The 16,350-nt window shown below is 32.7% G+C and overlaps 1 protein-coding gene across 2 annotated transcripts in view; it reads left to right on the forward strand.

The window, feature by feature from the left end:
- LOC123691821 (protein kinase C-binding protein NELL1-like) overlaps nt 1–16,350 on the forward strand; it is a 38,775-nt gene continuing 22,425 nt past the window's right edge. For both annotated transcript variants that reach the window (XM_045636390.1, XM_045636391.1), the window contains exon 1: nt 1–113. In XM_045636390.1, coding sequence (XP_045492346.1) covers nt 50–113 — 64 coding nt within the window. In that variant the 5' untranslated portion in view covers nt 1–49. The remainder of the gene's footprint in view (nt 114–16,350) is intronic.

Consider the following 16,350-nt stretch of genomic DNA (forward strand, 5'->3'; position numbering starts at 1 on the left):
TACGCCGGGGCGGCCGGCAAGAGCGCGCGTGTGATGCGCTGCCGCTGACATGGCCGGCACTCGGCCGCTCGTGGCCGCCTGGTTCTGCTGGTGGTGGCTGACGAACGCGGCCGGTGAGTACCAGTTTCAATACTCATGCTCAAAATGCACATACAATCAATTTTACGACTACAAATCTAGCGATCAGCTGATTTACGTTCCGTCAATATAACACGTTTTTCGCACGTTTCATAGCTTTTACAAGATTTGCGGTAGTTTTGGGTGTGCCGATCAGCTGATTCGACCCTTAGTCGAATTTTCGTCTATGTTCACGTTTTCTTGAGGTTTTGAGGAAAACGACCGCAGTGTGTGCTCTATCGCGATCAACCCTCCCGAGTAATGACTTTAGAGGGTTCAAGTTCGCTCTCATTGAATACGTTTTCACGTATTAACTTATATTTCTTATCGTATTAATTTTCTCACACCACCGTTTGTTTATAAATCGCTTAATTCACTTACCATGATTAATTTAAAGTGTAAAAATACTTATGCGTATCGTTTTGCGAAAACAGTACTTCGTAAATTAGTGAAGTAAGTTAAGTAAGAAGTAAACGTATATTTTGACCATTACATAAGAATCTATCTAAACTTTGCGGCTTACATAACTGAAAACGAAAACTTAAGTTTGACGAGTAGCGCATGCCGGGACACGCTGGGTTGTAGAGTAGTGCCGTCCTTGCGAGTCCGCCGCCACCAAACACTACCTTAGTCCTTACGTCATATGATAATACACATCTGAGTAAATATTGATCCTAATCACGCCACTAGCCGATAGCCAGTCGCTGAAGTGCATGCGCATCTTTCGACACCTGCCCGAATATGTTATCTGTCATTTTGACGCCTCGCATACCGCATCCAATTTGCATAATGGGTTATTTTTTCATAAATGATATACAAAAAACATATAACACTGTAACCATGTCTATAAAAAAGTATGTGGTATATTTTAAATTTGAAATTTATTGTTGTTAGTCAATTTAATAAATTATCATGTATGACGACAGCGATTATTTAGACAGTACACGCTCGCGTATATTTACTAGCACATGGAAAGAATGAAAGAGTGAATGAAAACGTAAAATAATTTTGCCGGTGATAAAATGATGATTTGTTGATATCTTATCAGTAATATCGCGCGATTTCACACCGATGTGCTACCGACCAATTGAGTGAGTCAGATTTGATGATAATTTATGTAAATATTTATAGCAATTATCTATTACATAGTATTTAGCATTTTTATACTTCTCTGTAGTAGATATAAACAGCAAGAAAAGTGGTAACTTAAAACACGAATTTTAAATATAATATGTTATATAAATTTCAATTGCATTGAAAAGACTTCAACGCGCAGCATTTTGAAATCAGAGGTCTTTATTTCAAAGCTTACACATAATAAGAATAAAGTGTGATAAGTTAATTAAAAAGCAATGAAACACAACCTATAAATAGTAGATATAATGTTAAAAACGTATTTCGAGTGAGTTTTAAATATTGCAAAATACCTACCGTAGAGTCGAAACTCATCAGAGGATAGGAAAGAGCATAAGTAGTGAAAATTGTTGCAATATTCTCTGTTACACGTCGGGTTAAGCTTTTCCGAATCAAAGTGGAACATCTGGTCCGTGGTAGGTAGTGGCGGAAAGGGCTGTCATTTCCTTACATTTGTCAAGCCGGCCAACGACCCGAATACATTTAGGGCAAACCTACGTTTATGACCTGCGATTCTTTGTCTAACCATCTTTACGTACACGCTATAAAGATTGTGGAGGTTTCCTATGAGGTCAGTAGATAAATACGTCATATATTTGGTAAAATTTTATGAGAATACGGGACAAATCTGCATGGAAGTTTTTGTTGAAATTCATTCAAATTAGTATGATTAAACTTTATTTCCATTCGCAAAGCTTTTGTCTATAACAAACAAATTAACATTGTCATCACTTTTTCCGTTTTCACATATTGCTTTTTATGAACATTGTGTTACCACAACCAGATGATTTTTACATGAATCAACAAAAACCTTCATTTTATGTAATACAAAATTTATTTACGTTTGCTGCAATGACATTGAAATTACATAGTGTAACGATTGTTTTGTGTTCGTAATATATAAGTTGTTACTAATATGTTAAGACTTACAAAATAAAATGACGAAAAACTATATCCCTTAATTGTTCTTATCGTTCTCAAGTACAAGTTCTAGCAAGATGCCACTAAGCTCAAGGAATTTTCAGCACGTTAATCCTTCTGAACTGGCACTGCAATGATCCATCGAAACTCATTTACAATCGACTGCTCTACTTCTTGCACGTTTAATAGGCCAATGGAATGATAAGCCAGAGCCAAACATAGTCATTTAGGTTTGGCTGTGAGCCAGATCTACCTGCAACTTTCATGAACAGTCACCATGAATATATGGAACACTTACAATTAAATATGTTCAATGTCTTAGAAATAGAATGCACATACAATTGAATTGTTATCATATCTCTTTGATTAGAAATTAAGGCTTGAATTTTATACAATAAGTTCGCTGAGATGTATGTAAATTGAATTGAATATATATACATCTAAACATATAAGGAATAAGCATACATAAGCTTACTGAAAGATTGCATATTGTACAGTTTCATTAAGGTTCGGGAACAGATGGGAACAATTCTATTTAATAAGGTACGTGAATGAGCTTGCCTCGTAGGCGCCTACATCGCCCGCCTTACGTAAGCTACTTTACCGCATTGAATTTTTATCGTCAGCCCCGCTCTCCGTCGCATTCAAAATTTATATTCTATTGCCGTTTTATCGGAATAATTCTGTAGCTCAAAGTATTTCGGGGAAAAGAACATTTTTCGGTAATGAAGTTGAATTATAGCGTGACGTAGAGCTATGTAAGATATTCATACTGTTGCCTGTTCATTTGGGTATCGAATATTACTTCAAGGTACCCACATAAAATGTCATTAAGCCGTCAAATTTTTTCCTCAGAGTTAAAATATAACCTAAAAGAATATGTATTATCGAGTAAAAAAGTGATTTACATTTATTGTATAATCTTTATTGATGAAGGGACAATGTTCAATAACATGATTACTACATTTTTATAAATCATTATTTTATGTTTATATTTTTTAATTCTCTAATAGCATAGTTTTTCAGATTCATGCTACAATTACCTTGTGTGGATTTCGCGCCGGGTTTTCTACATACCGTCGATTATCTTATCGTGCAAATTTGTTTAAAGAGAATAATCCGAGTCTGATAGCGGTAATTCTACTATAACAATACAATTCAGGTACGTTGACTATTAAATGCTAATGTAGTTATTAAAATATGTTTCAGTTTAAATACATAGTTTACATACATTAAAATATACAGCTATCGGCAATCCGACATTAATCAGCACGAAATACACATTAAAGTAAATTTATTTCAAATAATCTTTATAAATATTTGTTGTTTTGGTTTTATGAAGTACGCTGTTATAACTTATGATTCATTTTCCGAGAACTTAGGCGTGGGAACTGTTGACGGAACAAAATAAATACAAATGCAATAACCTGTGTGATGTCCGCTATTGAAATAGTTCCATATGACACGTGCTTCTTGTAAAAAATGCATACTTCCTAAAATAATAAATAAATCTGATCAATTGCTGCATATGCTTCCACTGTAGTATACGTATAATAATAAGCGTTATTTGCTGTAGTTCTGATGCATGAATATGGATCTCGTATTACGTAAAATATTATTGTATCGTGCTATAAAAACTTTGAAAATAAACCACCTTAATAGCGATAGTAAAACGGGCGTAATCGCGACGAAAGCATTGCCGGCTGTTAATCCAAACCGAATTATTGTTTTATAGCACTAATAAAAATTATTTCTTGGGTAAATAGTGAAAATAAAAACACGCGAAATGTTAGATAAAGCTTGTCTACATTGATGGACATTAAAAACGAATTTGTCATTTTAAAAACAGAGAAAGTAAGATTGTTAGGGTTCGTCGGCCCAATGCATAACACAGGGTTGCACGTAAGCTAAGGTACGTAGGAGTAATAGGTAATATTCGCGTGTGGATTAACCCCCCGTGGGGAATGTCTACAAGCTATAGTATGCTTTAAACAGTACACGAAACTTCAATCTCCTTTATTTATTACCAAGTTTATTACTGAAAGAAAGCGTCATAATGACATGTTGTGGATCAAATTATATCGGATTTACTGATTTCATTTTAATAATATCTTCGGTTACTATGTGCATGCTTGGGCTACAGGTTAATTTATTGCATTATTATTCAAATTTCAAGTCTACACGTCAATTTCTAAAGTAAGATTATAACCACAACTTTCATTCATAAATGCAATGAAAAAGAATTTTAGTGTGATGAATTATATTTTAAATACTTAATTGAAGGGAAACGATGTGGTAATAAAGTATTAAGCTAAAAGCACGCACGCATGACCCATAAATTGTAAGTCATATATGATTCGTGTAAAGTGTAAACCAAAATGAGAAAAGTTTTCGACGCACTAAACTATTCATAGAACCATGAATTCGATATGAATAGGACGAGTTATGTGTGTCGCATTTAAGGACGGCAAAATTAACCTAATAACAACCACGAAAACTTTGTCATAAATTTCAAAGACCTACCAGTTACCTATTACCTATAGCTATTATAGAGCTTCAATCAGAACTTATATTTTTACCCCAAATTTCTATTAAAATAGTCCAATAAGATTCAAGCATTAATACAGTATTAATAATATTCCTTCTTTTTCAAAGTATTGAATACTTATAACTTCAAATCTAACATAGGTACGTAAAGCCATTCCAGATAAACTTCTTTTCAACTTTGTCTCTCTCGAACAACTAACTACAAAGTAATTTAACAGCACATGTGAGAGCCATTTTCTTTGAGTACTACTTTTATTAAGCAACACTACACAAAGTTATGTATAAAGTTACATATGAATGAAGTTACTTTAATATAATATGATAAATAGTGAAAATAAAAACACGCGAAATGTTAGATAAAGCTTGTCTACATTGATGGACATTAAAAACGAATTTGTCATTTTAAAAACAGAGAAAGTAAGATTGTTAGGGTTCGTCGGCCCAATGCATAACACAGGGTTGCACGTAAGCTAAGGTACGTAGGAGTAGTAGGTAATATTCGCGTGTGGATTAACCCCCCGTGGGGAATGTCTACAAGCTATAGTATGCTTTAAACAGTACACGAAACTTCAATCTCCTTTATTTATTACCAAGTTTATTACTGAAAGAAAGCGTCATAATGACATGTTCTGAATGGAAATTTAAATTTTTGATAACGCTAAACAAACAACAATAATAATAATTAATAGCAGCACCGAAATGCTAGAGTCATGCTAGAGTTGAATAACTTTAAAATTTTACACACTCGTATTCCTATTTACAAAAATGTCAGAGGTTTTCTTAGTTGTTTGGAACTAAGAAAATATCTCTATTTTCTTCGCATTGTACATTATAATCATGGTAAAGGATACAAACATAAATCTACTGAATCTACACTATCCATATCATTTTCAAATAAAATTAATCATCTCTATCATTGCAAAGAGTGTATAAGAAAAATCAGATCTGAAATTGCATATTGCACCCTCTATCTTTCATTTTCCCCCAAGTCCGATACACTGCCCCTAGCTTCCGTCCCCCGGGTGAAACGTTTTCAAATTGATATTTAGTTTAGTTGGTATGATATACAAACTATATTTGACGATTATATTTTATTGCTTTGGTTTGTATTCTGCAATATGAAACGGAAATAAATCTTAGCGGTTGTTATAGGGATAACTTATTTTAATATTATTTAGTATAAATACAATTTAGGAGGATAAATATTATAAATTGATTTACTTAAAAGCTACCTATAATTTACTTCCGCGCAGAGTTAGTGTTTGGCCTCCTTAAGTTATCTTCTCTTCAGAACAGTTTTTTATTACGAGTATGCACAGTTCATATTATATTAAAGTAACTTCATTCATATGTAACTTTATACATAACTTTGTGTAGTGTTGCTTAATAAAAGTAGTACTCAAAGAAAATGGCTCTCACATGTGCTGTTAAATTACTTTGTAGTTAGTTGTTCGAGAGAGACAAAGTTGAAAAGAAGTTTATCTGGAATGGCTTTACGTACCTATGTTAGATTTGAAGTTATAAGTATTCAATACTTTGAAAAAGAAGGAATATTATTAATACTGTATTAATGCTTGAATCTTATTGGACTATTTTAATAGAAATTTGGGGTAAAAATATAAGTTCTGATTGAAGCTCTATAATAGCTATAGGTAATAGGTAACTGGTAGGTCTTTGAAATTTATGACAAAGTTTTCGTGGTTGTTATTAGGTTAATTTTGCCGTCCTTAAATGCGACACACATAACTCGTCCTATTCATATCGAATTCATGGTTCTATGAATAGTTTAGTGCGTCGAAAACTTTTCTCATTTTGGTTTACACTTTACACGAATCATATATGACTTACAATTTATGGGTCATGCGTGCGTGCTTTTAGCTTAATACTTTATTACCACATCGTTTTCCTTCAATTAAGTATTTAAAATATAATTCATCACACTAAAATTCTTTTTCATTGCATTTATGAATGAAAGTTGTGGTTATAATCTTACTTTAGAAATTGACGTGTAGACTTGAAATTTGAATAATAATGCAATAAATTAACCTGTAGCCCAAGCATGCACATAGTAACCGAAGATATTATTAAAATGAAATCAGTAAATCCGATATAATTTGATCCACACCTTGGCATTGGCGCCATTACAGCAGCGAACTCAATAAATAAAACATGTTACCCGCGTTTTTCCACCTAATTTCCATGAAAAAATACCAGGAATAATATTATGTCTGTCTCATTATTCGTACGTAGAACCGATGACGTGATTAGTTCTTCGGTTTGCGGAGTTAGTTCGTGATCACTGATAGTTAAATATTTGTAGGAATAGAAGTTAGGTTAGTTCTATTTGCGTGGCAAGCGAAACTTACTCAATATTATTATTCAACGATTAAGTACGTACCAGAGAAAATATGAATTAATATATATTTAACTTATTATGTTCTTTTTTTCTGTAGTTCTAAATCTATAAAAGGACTTTGATAGTCGTTTTATGAAATAATAAATTTCTTTCTCGAGAATTCGAGGAAGTCTTTTGATGTACATGAAAATATATTAAATTGCAATAAGATACAATATGTTGCGTTGCAGGTGTCGCATAGAGCGCAATGCGGTGCTTCGAATCTATTTTGACCTCGTACAACGTTCACGGCCATCGAAATACTTCGAACATTAAGTTCAACTTGAAGCAACTTATTCTCTTTGCGTCTTTAAGAGTCAATTCCTCCCTCCGCACGCTGCATAGACATCACTTTTCACTCTGAAACATAATGAAACTCAGCGTGATCAAAAAGAGAAAAATGAATATTTTTATGTAAACCTTACCATTTTCAGAGTCACATTAGTAGACATTTGAGCGAAGTTATAACCTGTAAGGGTGTCTAGACGTAAATAGGCTGGGCTAAGGGATTGGCTAATCATGGAAGACTAATGTGTAGTTACTGGTGGGCCGAGGCTCTTGCACGCAATGCAAGCCTGTAAGCCACCCCGTGCATCGTCTACCGTGTTGCGGGGCAACGCGCCTCGTACTGTCCAAATACTATCGATCTTTTACGTATTTAATATGTGAGTGATTCCACACACACTAAATTATGAACGCCTACGAGGCAATTGGGTCGAATTTACATTGCGTAAATAATTCGTGAAGTCGACGGCGACGCCTTGGGACTTAATGTCAAGGGAGCCATTTATTTTCTAATATTTGTACTATTTGTGGTATTTCCCTAAATTTTCATTAAATGCGTTAAAATATTTTCCTAGTTGTCCCAATGAATATTTAATTGCGTAAGGAAGCTATTTAGGGAAATCTATACATATATAATAAATCTGTAGAAGGGTCAATTCTGTACATTGAAAATATTGAAAAAATAACCAGCAGGGGGTGTTACTGGATCGATACCAAACCCAAATATGTGATTAAAAAAATTTTTGTCTGTCTGTCTGTCTGTCTGTCTGTCTGTCTGTCTGTCTGTCTGTATGTGAAGACATCACGTGAAAACTACCGGTTCGATTTCGATGAAACTTGGTATAATTATACCTTATTATCCTGGGCGTAAAATAGGATACTTTTTATCCTGGAAAAATACGTAGAAAAAAAATTAATCTCAATTTTCCAGTTATCCATAGACGTTGTTCTGTAGTAGGTACCGCGAACACACGTTGCGTATTATTATAGACCTAGCCGTATTTGGGTCCAATAGATATTTATAAGATGTCATTGTCGAATTACTCAAAATGGAGAAATAAACCATCCACGCAAAGACCGACATCCGCGCGGACGGAGTCGCGGGCGGAAGCTAGTATTTGAATAAGATTTTGAAATAGACTAATTTATACAAAGGAATTAGTTAATTCCGGCACACGACTTCATTATAAGGGATCGTGGCCCAGCTGTTATTTATCTAATCAACGTTTGGACAAATTGAATCACGTCTATTCGCAAGTGAAACGAATTTTACCCTCGGGTTCAAGGGTGCTTCGGGACAAATGAATTTCATTTAGCTTCGTCAGTTTATTCAACATTTGTCTCGTTTATATTGCCATTCTTATTTTATCTGTGTATTCAATTATTGATTTATTTTTATGAGTAATTTATAAATTGATTCGATTTTTATTATATTATTATATTTTATTATAAAGTTATTTTTATATAAATTATAACAAACGCTAATTTTACTCATGTGATATAAATACTTTTTATTAGAGTTTATGCGTCCTTCAAATTAAATGACCGAAAAGTTAGATTGTATATTTTATCGTTCGATTATGGGACACAATGGTCCTATGTAAAATAATTAAAAAATACATAAATAATTCGATATCCATGGTTATGTGGTAACGTAAAAGTGCCTCCTTTTTACATATTTCGATTCGATATTGAATTTTGATTATTATGATACAACTTCTTTTCTAGATGGAATTTATCTAAGGAATTTATTTAAAAAGTTGGAGCCTTCTTGGAGCTGATTGTTACAGAAAAATTCAAATAACATGATCCGTTCATTATCATCTATTTAAAATTAATAGTTTTTCTTTCATGGTCGTTCTTTTATATCTTTGTACATGGAAAATGTTAGAAAAGCTAGAATTGTGCTATGCTTCCAGCTATTTATTTAGCTGAGACTATATTTATTCGAGAATTTGTGAAATGTTAGTATGTATAGGTCAACCGTCGTTTACATAATACAGATCTTTTTTTATAAATAATAAAATGTTGTTATATGTAGTCCTTTTTAATATTTTAGGTGAAGGTCGTGTCGTGTAAATAGAAAAATGTCAAAAATTAAGTTCAAGTATTGACTATTGATAGCAGGGTAGAAGCGGGGTGGAGTGTGACGTAATAACAGGTTGATCGTCCCTCTACCAACATTAGCTAGTTACAGCACATGTTCAAGAGCCAATAAACGATATAGGCTACATTTCGTTTCGGTTGTTTAATGCTTTATGCTGCGTCATTGCGGGGGCCTAAAATGCTGTCACTACATATTATTGTTATTAAAGAAAATTTATGAATGTAGAGAACGATTATTTCTTATAGTTTTTAAAGTATACGATGAATGATACAATCACACAATGCTTAGAGAAAATATGATATTAAGTTGTAAATATCAATAAGTATAAAATTTGTGTTTTTAATCTTTAAAAAAATACACTCTAGAGTCTAGATAGAAGTCATTGGTGAAATCAGTGATCGATACAACAAGAACCTACGCAATCCTTAAAATTAAACAGTGCTGGATATTAGTGTTAGAAATAGTGTTCGAGGAAGTAATACATCCCGGTAACAATAGCACGTGCGATAAGCGCTATCAGCCGTGATGTTTGCGCAGGATTACCCGGCGGACGCGTGCCCCACTGTCAAGTTTAAAGTGTCAAAGACTTTACCGACTAGGACTGCGTGGTAATACAAGACTGGTTTGCCTCTATAGTAATCTATTATTAATGTACTTTAACCCTGACCCGTGTCCCAGCAGTGGGAATATGAGCTGATGATGATGATGATGAATGTATTTTACATAGGTACATTATTTCATATAGTATGTTCATTCATCAACTTCATTTGTTTCTGTAACTCATAATATGTCAATTTTTAATTTATTAAAAAATATACAAATCTCGCATTCGCATTAGAGAACGTACAAAGTAAAATAAAGTAAATAGGAATGGCGTGATTTTACAGGTGATTTCAGCTCTGACGTAGTCTATCGCCTAACATTTTAAATATTAACATAATCTAAGTCACCGGATGCTATTTGCAAGTGTCGGCAAGGGTGCTTGAAGGACGGCCGATATCGGAATTTCAAATAGCAACATTGAATTATATCCTCATGTATCAGATTTATTGCTCTATGCTATGGTAAAACAACGGTTCCATCGCGTATTGCGTCAAATAAAATGAATATTTAGTAACTATGATACCTCATAGTGTATTAGTTTATAGACGTAGTATTTTAGGTTAGAACAAAATTAGGTAGGTACTTGAAATAAATAACAAATATTTCTAGGCTAGTTGTACTTATATACCCTTGGTCCTATAGTATAATGTTTGGTAAAAATACTGTATTGAGTCGCATTTCTACAAAAAAATTAAGAAGCTATATCGTAGCTATCTCATAGCTTGAAATAAAAAGCATCAAAGTCCAGTTGCGGTATGGTCTAGGGCCCGATATGGCACGGGGGGCGCAGCGGCGCGTGTCCGCCACCTGTCGAACACCGGGTCGCCGGCTCACCCCAGTAGCCTTATTAACGGACAAAATATTCCAAAATCCCGCGTTCATTCTAATTTCTAACCTGATATTTTTTATGTAAATTCATAAGCGACTAGTCTTTTTTGTTTTGTTAAAACATAACAACATTTTTTAGTTATGATAGGTACCCTTTTTGATTTTTTTGTAAATATCTTAAGGCTATCACAGTCTTGGGTAAGATACAAAATTGTACGTATCTATCATAATCCAAATCAGATTTGATAGATTAGATATTTTTCCATCCAATAGCAAACCTACCAAACTAGCAATACTAAACTAGTTAATAGTATTATGTACATATTTTGTATGCCTTCAATCCTGAATTTTATTAAAGTTGTTTTTGTTCGGGATACGTTCACGATATTTTTGTTCGAGATACGTGTAACAAGATTAACTTTTTATATTTCCAATCTGTGTGTATTAATAACGATCCAAACAGTGAATACATTGCATCTGATGTAATCTCATTGTTCACATTCGATTGTTGTGTATTTATTGCGTCAGCAATTAAGAAGCAACGAGGCAGACCACCGCAATGCTTAGAAATCGAGTAAACACTTTTTAACATATCACCTGATCGTCATTCGATACGAAATATTGCTATAGGAAGGTCAATGGGCCGATTGTTGATTAGATATGTTTATTTGTGTGACATAATTATGAAAATGTAGAGCGCATTATGCCGGCCAATTATATTGAATGTTCTTTAAGTAGGTATAAGAAAATATCTTATTTTGAAGCAATATTTCCTAATTTTAATATTTTATAATAATTTGGTTAATCAATTCTGTTAACGTCTTAGATTAATATAGAGAATAAATTTGTTAAAAAATAGTTCTGTTCTGATACTGTCTGTCTGTCTTGTAATTCATTTTTTTATTTCCAATAAATGAGAAAATAGCGAATAAGGTACAAGGGTGTAACTAGTAAACTGAGGGAGCATACAATCTTCACAAAAAACAAATGTAAGTAGAGACGGCGAACTGGCACGCGCGTGACATATGCCGCCGACTCAAAGCGTCCCTCCCCTTTGTACTTTACTTTGCTCATAAAAGACGTGTGGCTTTACTTGCTTTTTAATATAAAATATGCTGAATAGAACTTTATGAATGGAAATATTCTTTTCACATGTAGGATAAGAAGATATATTTATTTATTTATTTATACTCTTTATTGTGCTGCCAAAATACATACAATACAAACAAAACTTATTCTAAAAGAAAAACAGCACAGAAGGCGGCCTTATCACTCAAGAGTGATCTCTTCCAGGCAACCAACTGATAGAAGGATAAATAATAAACTAGAAATAGGAGGTAGGTTGGTAGAAAGTATACGCAAAGATAAATAAATAATAATGTTATACAAAGATAATAAAAATATTATTTAATAAAGATTATAAACTAAATACTATAAAATAAAAACATACATAAAAAAAAAAATAAACATATCATATGTAAAATATATATATATGTACATACATATTATAAATACATATACAATAATACATATAAAATAATAAAAGACAAAGAACAAGGAGTCATTAGAGAAATAATATACATACATATAATAATACATATTATAATGAGCTAAATATGCTATACCGAGTCAAAAGCCAGATTTGAGTAATGATTTCGGACGAGATATATGTATGTATTCCTGATTAATGATAAGCTAAGAGAAAAATATGTAGAGCGCGATTCAATATTATTTATTGCATAGGATTTTTATCTTAGAATTGATGTCTAGGTTTTCAATTATGATTTTTATAATGTAAAGAATAATTTATCAAAAGTAACATAAAAAAAATACCTATGTATTTTTTTTTTCGATAAAAACTCTTGCAATATTATTTCCTAAGTGATACCTACTTCATATTTGTCAGTAAAAGTAATTTTATACCTATATATAAAGGTAGAAACTAGAAATTAATAGCGAAAGAAATGTTACATATATTTTATGTTTTGAAAATTCCAGTTAGGTTAGGTTAGGCCTTAAGGCCCAATGCCGTCACTGTATGATTTGAAATTCAAACAACTATAATATTCCTTATTTTAAATGAGATTAGCATTAAGTATAGGATTGATTGTGTACTGAGTCAATACTACTACGTAAATGTCTGTTCAACAAATTTGTAGTACACTTACAGACAGATTATTTTTAAATCAATGGAATGAATAGAACAAATATACAATGTTCGCGTCCAATTACACTACAGGCACGCGACTTATACATATATTTTTTTTCTATTATGTAACAAGTAACGTGTGAACACAATTCCGTCTCTGGTTACCGATAAATATTATAATTAACTTGCCATATGGTCAATTTAGTTCCGGACAGGTTTCACCGCCTCCAAGGACTTCCCTTAATTGTTATTAACCCTTGCATAATTCACTGAACTGCATAGAGTATGCTAATACCATAGTCGATTACACTTTGTCTCGGATTACGAAGGGACTTATAGTCAAATCGAGTAGAAAAATAATGTATCAAGTATGTAGCACTGCATTAAATGGTTAAATAAATACGAAATAAACATAGCAATGAAAGTACAAGATTTAATTCAAACGTTATCAATCTGAACCAAATCAAAATATGTAGACGGAAAAAAGGGAATGTTAGTTCATGCGAAATATATCACCATTCGTATAAAGTAATAACAAATACATGGAGTGGAGTGTCGGTGAGTAATATTATACGATGTTCGCATAAAGCGTTTTCGTGTACGTCTCAAAGTGACTTGAAATATTGTTTCTCTTCACAGTTTTATTGCCAAAAAGGTTTGTGCTTTTAGAGGTATCTGATAGTTTAAATATCTATATCGATATTATTTCTTGTTTATAATGCACTATATTATAAAAAATGTATTGACATTTTTGTGGATTCTATGCAAAACGTACGTAACGTAGCAACGTATGTTACAACCTGTTACAACGTTCTTTTAAAGAAATGGACTAAGTGTAATTAATCATCGGTATAAAATAACACACAGTGAAGAGTAAATGTCGCGAATAAAATTTGTAATTAAAGTAATTAATTGTCTATGACAAGGGTTGGCTAACCAAATTGTTCCGTCTCGTTAAGACTAAAGGCATGAAAATAGCGAAGTGTTAATTGCCTTTCCAATTTTGATGAATAGCTTTTGTAATTATAGACCGTATCGTGCTAAAACCCTGTTAGTATTTTTCAAATATCATTTTGGCTTTTTTTTTGGTTGGGATACAAGCTATTTTTTTAATTGTTACTTGTAAAATCAAAAATGTATTGCAGAAATATTTTTTTAGTTTTTTCAGTTTTGTAATAATTTTATAATCGTGATTAAGAATTGAATCAATATGTCTTTCTTATACATTTGTAATACGATAGTTTGAAATGTTCGTTTGCGAGTTCATTATTTCGCAACCAAAAAGTCTTACTAATAGAGAAATCTAAAATTTTGTACGAAAATTACTTTTTCTTGTCTTATGTAAAAGGAATGAAATAGCAATCAATTCATGTTTATTATCGTGGTCCCGTTGATAATATTGTTATTGCATCTGTAATATAAATTATTCCGTCTCTAATAAAATCCGTTTCGATGAAAGGTTACTACAAATTAATTGCTCTCGAAAAGCAGCTGATTGGAATTTTATCGCTGCCAGACTAATGCATATCGCGATATTCGTATGTTTCCGCACCATAAAATTGCAGTAGCGAATGCAACACAGTTACGCTATACTTATAGCGCATAGGTTGCGTAAATTACTCACTACTTTTATAGATTTTAAATCTCCCGGTTACAACTAACATAGTTAGTTCAAGTAGTAAATTCTGAAACTTCATGCAATTCTGGTGCAGTTTCTTGGAACTGTAGCAGTTTTTATTACTGAGAGTTTTTTACGTCCACGCTGTAGGCTATATGGCTGCTATAAATGTTACTCAGGGATAACACGATAAGACGTCTTTAAAAACATTTATTTGGAACGTAAACGAATGTTAAAATTTTTTGTAGGTATGACATAGGTACTAAATATATTTATAACAAATTTATGATCTAAATGGTGGTCTATTTCCAACCGAGATAACTAAAACTCTTATCACAAAACCGGCTTTATTTCCCACCCTGCGGATATGCAGTGGAGTATAATACAAAGTTTAAAGACAATGCTCAGTAGGTAGTCGGCAGTTTACGAGGCAATCTGGAGCGTCGCATTGTATCAGTTCGGTTGGAGACAGACCAGACGAGCCGGCGACGCAGCGGCGCCGGCGGCAGGGCTGACTCAAACTCTACTCGTAAATTAGGCCATAATCGACGATGTGATAGGCGACAAAGTTTCACATTTAGATAATGCTCATCTTCGTTTACGAAATTATATACTTAAGAAATGATTCAATAACTCAGCTGTGATTATGATAATGTATTCGTAGTTTCCTATAATACATATATAAAAAAGGTAATAGCAGAAGTGATTGACTATATATATTCTGAGAAATATTATATGTTCCTTTATGTAGTAAAACATACATTTACTACTTTATCATAAAGGTAATAATTAAAATTTTAGTTATTATATTTATATATTCATCGACGCACACGAGACATCATCTCTTTTAATATCTTAAAAGAAATTGTTACATCATCGGTCAAATCACAGTACCTTCTATTAAATTAGAAAATAACCTTCCTTATTAATATTTAACACGACTAGTTCTACACGCAAGCTTTATTAAATATGAAGTATAATAATTACAATGTGCAATCGTTACTCTATCTTAAAAATGGTATATATTCTTGAAGTAACTAAAAATATGGTAATAGCGGTAATTTTTCATCAAATTGACTTAATTTTCTCCCTACCAGAATTGGTACTTACACGTTATTCACAATAAAAGGCGAATAAAAATACATTACGCAATCGTGTTAGCCCTAAAGGATTCTGTTATGGGCGTCACAAATTGGAGGTGAAGGGAGACAAGAGGTCTCGTCGGAGCCGTGACGCTATTTAATTGAAGTTGCTGCGAGCCTGCGCCCCTCAGTCAATTAGCACTAGCACACTTCACACTAAACGTTTTGCCTTTCTCTATAAATAACGTTTAGCGTGTTATTAACATCTATCTTTCGTGTAACTCGTTGAAAAGGTTTTCATGATATTCATTCATTTTGTAATTAAAAGTGTGAAAAGTGAGTGGAAAATTGAATGAAAAACGTTTTTTTAATTAACGATACAAGGTATTTACAACACGCCCTAAAGTCCTATTACTGTCATTTAAAATTCATATGCAAAACCAAGGGTCTAATTCATAAATTTAAATCACTCACTGCGATTTTAATTTAATTCACCGTTGATAATAAATTTGATAGTGTAGTTCATTTATCAATATATTCGCTATGTGGTCACATTTCTTGAAA

Source organism: Colias croceus, chromosome 5 (genome assembly GCF_905220415.1).
Source record: "Colias croceus chromosome 5, ilColCroc2.1".
NCBI lineage: Eukaryota > Metazoa > Arthropoda > Insecta > Lepidoptera > Pieridae > Colias > Colias croceus.